This window comes from Acanthisitta chloris, unplaced genomic scaffold (genome assembly GCF_000695815.1).
Source record: "Acanthisitta chloris isolate BGI_N310 unplaced genomic scaffold, ASM69581v1 scaffold33755, whole genome shotgun sequence".
Classification (NCBI taxonomy): Eukaryota; Metazoa; Chordata; class Aves; order Passeriformes; family Acanthisittidae; genus Acanthisitta; species Acanthisitta chloris.
The window spans coordinates 13,488-21,748 of NW_008674814.1; the positions used below are offsets into that span (position 1 = coordinate 13,488).

At 36.4% G+C, this 8,261-nt stretch overlaps 1 protein-coding gene across 1 annotated transcript in view; it reads left to right on the top strand.

Moving 5' to 3' along the window:
* The window catches only part of MYBL1 (v-myb avian myeloblastosis viral oncogene homolog-like 1), a gene marked incomplete at its 5' end in the record, with an annotated part of 17,742 nt that extends 12,471 nt beyond the window's left edge, over positions 1 to 5,271 (top strand). Inside the window, 4 exons of the mRNA XM_009075490.1 lie at positions 584 to 700; positions 788 to 889; positions 2,850 to 3,029; positions 4,811 to 5,271. Of these exons, the coding sequence (XP_009073738.1) occupies positions 584 to 700; positions 788 to 889; positions 2,850 to 3,029; positions 4,811 to 4,939 (528 nt within the window). The remainder of the gene's footprint in view (positions 1 to 583; positions 701 to 787; positions 890 to 2,849; positions 3,030 to 4,810) is intronic.
* Between the last annotated feature and the right edge of the window lie 2,990 nt (positions 5,272 to 8,261).

The window sequence follows — 8,261 nt, forward strand, 5'->3', positions numbered from 1 at the left end:
CCTGTTCAAAATCAAATTTTGAGGGCTTAGGGGAATTCTTCTCCTGTTGGTACACAAAGGAGCCATCTGTATGGCTTCTGTGAAATTCTGTACTGTACTTAGGACTATCAATGTCTTATTCAAAGATTTGTGCTAAAACTGATATAAATTCCTTTCCCAACAACAGTTGTGCTTTACTAGTAGTTTTTAGTGTATTTGTATGCATGTATATATATGTATATGTGTTTCTGTAGGTATTTAGTGTATGTATAAATTATTTTAATCCCTTTTGTCAGTGGATAACCATCGCTAATAAATGCAAACAAGTAGTTTGCATGTCTTCTCAATGCTATCTTGCATTTTTTGAGGCACTATATGCATGTATATGTTTCATCTGGCTGGAAATATTGTGGAGTGAAATGAATTTTTAAAATATCCATAGCCTTGAAGTGTTGGTTTTAACTACAACAGCTTAAATCTTTTTATCTGTTCCTATATTTTGCAAGATCTCTTTTCTGGCCTATGTTAGCTGAAAGTAGAATATGGAAAAAACTAACAACTAATAGACTTCCTGTATTTTCTCCTTCAATTTTAATTAAATTAGTCACAACCACTTGCCTTCTCGGAGGAAGACATTAGGGAAGTTTTGAAAGAGGAAACTGGAACGGATATATTTCCCAAGGAGGAAGATGACACTGTGTATAAAAACTGCAAGCAGGAGGTAATGTGACAATAATACTTTCAAATAGGAAATAATTGCTTTTTAAATAATATTTTACGATTTTTATCTGCAAAATATTTGTTTCAGCACAACGCTTCTAAAAAGGTCAGAAAATCACTGGTCCTAGATTCACAGGAAAAAGAAGGGATTGGTGCCCAGTACTTCACAGAAGATAGTTTAGATATGCAGGTAAGCGTTAAAGTACTGAACAGCATCACTGGCAGCAATATTAATTTGGAGCTGTGTATCATTCATTCTGTCGACTAAAATAAAGTGTTTGGATTGAAGCTAGGTTCATACATCTAAAAAGTGAAAATCATCTTCAGTTTGAAATACTTTTTTAAGTGCTTAAGAAATGCTTGAACATTGGGCTTGAATTCATGCACAAACTCTTCCTTTCAGGCCTTCAGAGCAGGACTGGTAAAGTAATGTGGATGCCTTGCAGGTTTGCTATTGTAGCAAAGCTGTTTCTATGCTTGGTTACCTATAAATTTTAGTATGTAGGGCGTGCTGAAGGTCTCTGTAATATACCAGGAGGATTGCATTTGCTCCAGCTGTGCATGCTTGACAGTCTGACAGACGTGCTCTGAAGATACCTAACTGCATACTAGGCAGCATGTTGTTGCTGTTTCATGTAGTAGGGGGTACTGTAAGAAATATCAAGCATGTAAGATGTGAGGTTTGTGTGCTTCCTCTGCCTGAAGGAATTTGAATACTTCTGCCTTGACAAGCAAGACGTGAAGAAATCAGATATGAGGCTGTTTTGGTCCCTTTTCCTTTAAAAATTGGCTCAATGTTTTTTCAGTTGAGTGACTAAGTAGATTCATCTTTATTCTTGTAGTTTGTAGGAAAACTTTGTTCTCATCTAGTTCCTTCCTAAATTAATGTATGTACGTATTTAATTCTGAAGGAGTAAATGTCTGTGACTCTTGATGAGGCGTAAGGCTATATTTGAGAGGTAGTAGGCAAAGTCCTTAAAGTCTGCTTAAGGTGCTTAAGTCATGCTCCTTTCTGATTATTGTAGTTGGTTTCCTAAATTCCCCTCTGAAATGCCTCCAGACTCTGTGCCAAGCCTAGGTGTGTCTGTCTGCTGGGTGTTAGGTGCTCTGCCACCTAGTGGGAATTCCCCATTTCCCCAGGGACATCTCTGAGTGCTGCAGCCATTCAAGCCAGAAACAAAATGCCTACTGTTCTCTTAGGAGTGTCTTGTTATGACACAGTATGTTGTGCATCACTGATGTCCAGGTTATTAAGCAGAAATCAAGATACTCTATGATGTTATGGTCTATTAAAGGCAGCAGATTGGGGAAAAATTGCTTTGGCTCCATTTTAATGAGGAATGCTGGTGCAACAGGAATATTCTGTCTTAGCAAGAGAGATAGTGGTAGTATCCAATTTAAAAATGAAACATGTACCAATCCTCAAGGAGAAATTGTGAGTCCATGTGACAATAAGTTAGGAGGAAGGTCTGAGGTAGAAAAAATACTTAAAGGTAGTTTAATGCAGTTTTATGGGATGTTTTTGTGAACAAACAAGTACTTATGCCACTCTTGGGCTCATCTAATTTCACTCTCTAAAGTTGCCATATACCTTTCTGCTTTGCTGTACTGAAGCTGGATTTGTTTCTTTTTATTTCTATAGACATTATCAACATATAAAACTCTCCTGGGGTGATCCATCCGGTGCTTATTTCAGTTCTTAAAGCAGTTCCTCGCCCTGATACTGCTGTGATCTTAATTTTTGACTCCAGTCTTTGTGCTGACTTTCACAAGGGTTGTGCTAGAAGTGCATTGCAAGGGTTTTTTTTCTTTAAAACTGTTCTGTAGTTACCACTTTATCAAGTCTTGCTCTTAACAAAATGTAATCAGCTGTAGCATGGCTTTATAGGAAAGAAACTCTCTGCTCAGTAACACCAGAATTGTGTTAGCAGCTGCTTGTTTTACTGTGCTTAGTATTGGCTATGAATTCCAGTACGGACCAAGCTAGTTCTTCATATACTGTTCATTGCTTTTTCAGATTCTTACCTAGGGTGTTTCTGATAATAGTTGCTTTGTTTACATTTTGGCTTCTTTGATCACAGCAGGTGAAGTCTTTTTTTATTAAATACTAATTATTATTCCTGTTCCCTACCCTCTTTTTTTGTCAATAGTCAGAAAATGCATATCCCACATCTTTATTAATGACACCATTGTTGGAAATACAGGACAACAGATGCAACCTGACATCAGAAGAACAGGATGCAAATCCAGCAAGTAAAGTAAATTCAGGAATTAAGAAGAAACTGAATACATGTGCTTCAAGAAATGTCAGAGTGGAGAAAGCTCCTCAGGTCTGGATGCAAAGAATTCTGTTAGTTCTGTTAGCAGGTTAACTAAGAATTTTGTTTGGTTTTGTTCCTGTTTTGCACTAATGTCTAGAATTGTTCAAATCGGTGATCCAGTTTCGGTCAGTGTTTCCATGATTCTTATTTCTTGTGAGTTGGTCATTTGTCCTCAAAGCATTTATTCTTAGCTAAGTTCTTTAAATACCACCCTGATGTTTCACTGAGTGACCTCTGAGATTTAAATGTGGCAAAAAAATCAAGATAGGGGAGGCCTACAAAACAGGTCTGGGTACCCAAGACTAGAAGTCAGAATACTTGACTTGGTGCAAACTAAACCTCTATAGCACCTAAGTTTCTCAGATTTGGTGGGTGTGTACTCCATAGTAAGCCCAGTGGGATTCATTCAGCAGAGTTCATCCACAGGTTCTGTTAGGTAATTGTTCTTGTCATGTGCCTGCTCTGTACATCCATATATTTTCCATACTGTTAAAGCCATGGAACCTAGTTTGCCCTCTCAGTGTCTCTTGGTTACCAGCTTTAGGAAGAGATACTTTGACCTGACTTTGTACCAGTTCCAATTTATCCATATGGACTTAATGTATAAAGTTTTTGTGCTTTCTCAGGATATCTACTGCTCTGTATTATTGAAAAACAAACAAACAAAAAGACAAGGCACCTGGAGCCTGGTCTTCCATGTCCTACTTAATTGCTTTAACATTGATGTCTATAAGTACAGCGACAACAGTATTACTTTTTGATCTTAAGAGAAGGAGGAACAGAGTTCATTTAACTGTGATATTAAATAAAAAAGAAAAAGTTAACTGCTGTGAATTGCAGCAAAGGTGAATACATCTATTTGGCCCAGAAATATTCTCTTAAGAATACTTCAAAAGTATATACTTAGTCGTAGTATATTCACAAATATTTTCATGAAGCATCTTTGCCTTTTTTCTTTCCCCAGAGAAATTCCCTCTCAGTTAAATGGCCTATCTAGCCATGAGTCCCTTCCATAAATCTAGTTCAGTTAAATTTATAGAGAAACTCAAATGGCTAATTTTCTCCATGAATCTTTAGGCAGAACTGATCCTTTGGATCAATTTCTAGCTCAGTGTGGGAGGGAGAGGATCTTGCATTCTTCATCATGCTACAATCTGCTAGTGTCAGGTCCAATTTAGAGCTGCTACAAATCAGCTTGAGATTCAGTAAATCATGTAAAGGTGCAGGCTTTGCTTCGTGGACAAAGCAGGACCAGTGACTCAATTATTCTTCCATTCATCCTTTTTTATTCCAAATTCCTTTACCATATATTCCCAAAACATCTGACCATTCTTCCATAGCTGCCACTTAGTTCAGTACAGTTCGTCACAGTGTTCTTTTTCAGCTGTCAAACCATTCTTCCTTCCTTGGTGTCTCCAGACAGCTGTCAATAATGTGTTTTTCTGCCTGTCAAACTTAGGAGATTTAAAGAGGAAGATACCCAAATACTTAATTAACTTCCCTTTTATATATTAATTGTTAAACTGGTCTCTTTTAAAGAGTGTTTTAATTTTGCATGTTAGATCTTGAAGCATAGCACAGATGCACTGCCAGAGAGCTGGATTCAGGGGTGGAGGGGGAGCTCTGTCACAGTTTTGAGGCATCTTAATGTAGAACTGGATCCTTCTCAGTAAAACACACTGTTGCTAGACTTTGATAATTTATTATTGATCTGAAACCTTGTACGAGAATTGCTCAAGTATTGTAGTTTGTTAAAAGAATCTTTTTAACAGGATTTTTATTTTATGCAGCCAAATCGTGACTGGGAAGCAGTTGTTTATGGTAAAACAGAAGACCAGCTTATCATGACCGAACAAGCAAGAAGATATCTGAGCACATACACAGCTGCCAACAGCAGTTCAAGGTCTCTGATACTGTGATGGTCACTGTAACTGACAACCATCTCTTTCCATTGAAACTGAAACAATGTTGAAGGCCATTCCAGTAGGATACTTGTCAATTAAGTCTTTACTTTGAGACAGTCTGCCAAGGGAAACCTTAAAACTACCTTAAAGCTTCCTTTCTTCTTTTGACTGACAAAGACATGAAGCTTTTGCATTTTTTACGAAGGGATACTGCAAACAGTTCTGCAGTGATTTTTTTAAATTTTATGAGTAATGCCCTAAAATACAAAAAAGGGTAAAATACATTGCAGTACTGACAACATACAGTTTTTAGGTCTATTTTTCATATTTATTCTTTTGACTTGCATTGCTTTTTTTATCCGTTAGAGCATTTTCAATATAGAGTAGGTTTAGAGGTTGTTACTGGTTTCCAAATGAGCAACATACATGACTGAATGTGCTTTTGCTTATGTAGCATTTTTCTAGTATATAAAGAAACACAATGGAAAGGAGTACAAAGGAAGGATAGAACGTTGCACTACTAATTTTTTTGGTATGCTGCAAAACAATGAAATTAACTACAGTGTTAAATATATTTATTTGCAAATGGTACTAGAAGTAGGCAGAGAGGGGTGAACTAGGTTTTAGTGTAAAGCGTCAGTATTTTCTTCATAAATCTCAAAATGAGATGATTGTTGAATGTATTGTACAGTATGTAGGAATGAGGAAAATTTTGTAAATTGGAAAGGAGTCTGGTTTTATAATTTATTTCCATTTTAAAGCTTAAATGTAGATATTTATATGTATGCAGGTTGTCTAGAGGCCAATGTTGTTTCCTGTTTAAACAGCTAAAATGAAAAAAAGGACAAGTTTAAAAGATGGAATAGCAGAGGAATTACAGTGGTGAAGTGTAAACATCTATACTGTGTGTTACATCTACATAAAAATTGCACTATAGCCCTAAAATCATGTTGGTCTACAACATAATTACAAGGTATATCTGTATTTTACAGCAACTGTTCCTGTACCTTGTTTAAATATATTTAGAAAGGAATGGTGGGGTCCTGTATGAGACCCAGGAGTACTTTGTCCTGCATAGGAATTAAAAGCTAATGCATTTTAAATATATATATTTTATTCTTTTTTTTTTTTTTAAGAGACTTGGCACCTTGGATCTCAAAACAATTGTATCTGCACTTAACTTTGACCATTATATACTGACTAAATGTTTGAAGAGCAAAGAGAACATTGTTTTATTTATGAAAAATCTTTGTCCTTATTTAAAGGTATACAGGTCACAACACTTGCTTTAGTTGCCTATTTTAGGTATTTGCACTTATTTTATGTCTTTTGTTTGTTTGTTTGTTTTTGAAGGAATGTTTTGGTTTGCTTTTGTTGTAGAGATTTTTATGTAGTTCATTTGGAGCAAGTTATAATGCTGTGCTCTCAACAAATACTGACAGGTAAATAGAATTGTACACTGTAGTTTTAGCTATTTATAATTCAAACACTCTTCCTCTCCACTCCCGGGTGTGCTGCTACAGATAGTGGCAGAATCGGCTTGCTGCTATGAGAGATGGAAAGAGCGAGCATCATATGCACTGTATGTAAAATTACATGATGTCAGGTTCTCTAGTTAACTTTATGAGATCAACCAGTACTATGCAGGGTGTGGAAAGTGTTCCTACCACTTTGATATCAAAGATGGTACAGAATAATTTATTAATGGAGAATTTTAACATGTGACGAGTGGAACAAGGAAGGTAATGGGTTCCTAAACTTTTTTTAAACATCTCAGAGCTTATACAGTCCTTGCTTTTTAGGAGCTTTTTAATATTAAATATTTTCCTGGCTCTGATAGTAGTAGGCGCAAACATTTTCAGCAATTTTTAATTCACATCAAAATTTTAAAGGGGATCAGAAAATGCCCATCATGCCAGGATTACTCCTCACATAGGAAAGCTGAGAGGAGTCAATTGCATATCTTGACAGTACTAGATTTAGGTGTGCGTTACTGGAATGGATTTAACAGCAACATTTAATGCTGGAAACAGCACTTAATTCACAAAAATATGAAATGAGACATTAAGAGAGAATGACTCTCTAGAATCTGGATGGTATATTTCAGTAGAAGTGGTATCTCCAAAACTACCTATGCCAAGTTTAAGCATAGATTTACAGTAAGTAGTGATAATTTGTGTTGGTATTGGTTGGATTGTTTAGTTAACTCCTATTTTGTTGCTTTAGCAGGAAGGTTTTAATCTTTCACGTCAGGCATCTTATTACTTTTTGATTGTGCGTGCATTTGCATTTCTTTCGGTTTATAGGAAAATTGTACATGCAGCAGCCAAACTTGCATGAAACATAAACACATATTACTCCGTATTTTTGTTCTAAGGTTTGACATAATGTGCAACAAAGGCCTTGTTATTTTTAGTTTTTGTTGTACTACAAACTTTTCTTTTATGTAAGAGGTTCTCACAATACAGACCGTGTTAATGTCAGAAATAAAACATCTATGTACCAGGTTACTGTAAGTGTCTTTTATCTGGGAGCTTATACACTCAGTGCTCATTAAAGCAACGTGTATGTATGTGTGCCTGTGAAACTGCAAGAGACCTGCTTTTTCTGGATTGGGAAGAACAACAATCATGGGAATCAGTGGATCACACAGCAGGATGGACTTCCGTTGCAATGCCTGCTTCAATCCAAGCTGCATATTAGCCTACTTGTATTTGATTATCAGTTTGTATTTGTCTCTCAAAGCTTTAACGCAAATATTTATGTATAGGAGACAATTTGAGGGATGAATATTGATAGTGTTAAACCTTTTTTGCCTTACTTTCATTTGTAGAGTAGAAGTATTTTTGTATGTGTGCCAGAGCCTTGGGAGGTAAATGCAAGTGCAAGCTGTGCAGTGTGATTTTAATTTTTTCCCCATTAACTGGTGCTCACAAACACACATTAGTGTTAGACTTTCTAATTTTGATAGAAGCATGGGCATTCAAAATGTAATTTCTATTGCCTTTCCCAGTTTTGTTACAAAATACAAATGACAATTAAGATAATCTGTTGAAGGAGGAGGACAAGAGGGACTAACACAAGCCAGTTCTTCAGAAATATGTCCTGGTAGTTTGTATCATCTAGCTTTAAGCTGTGCAAGCAAACTCTGACTGTGACGGGAGCTTTGCTGGGGATTTGGCAGTTGTAGCCAGACCACTGTATGAATAACCTGCAGTCCTGCTTGTGTGCACACATGTAAAGTTTTCCAGCACTTGGACAAGCGAGGTGGAATGACTGTAGAGCATTTGTTCCTGTCATGGCTGACTGCTGATGTCTGAAATCGGGGTGAAGTGTA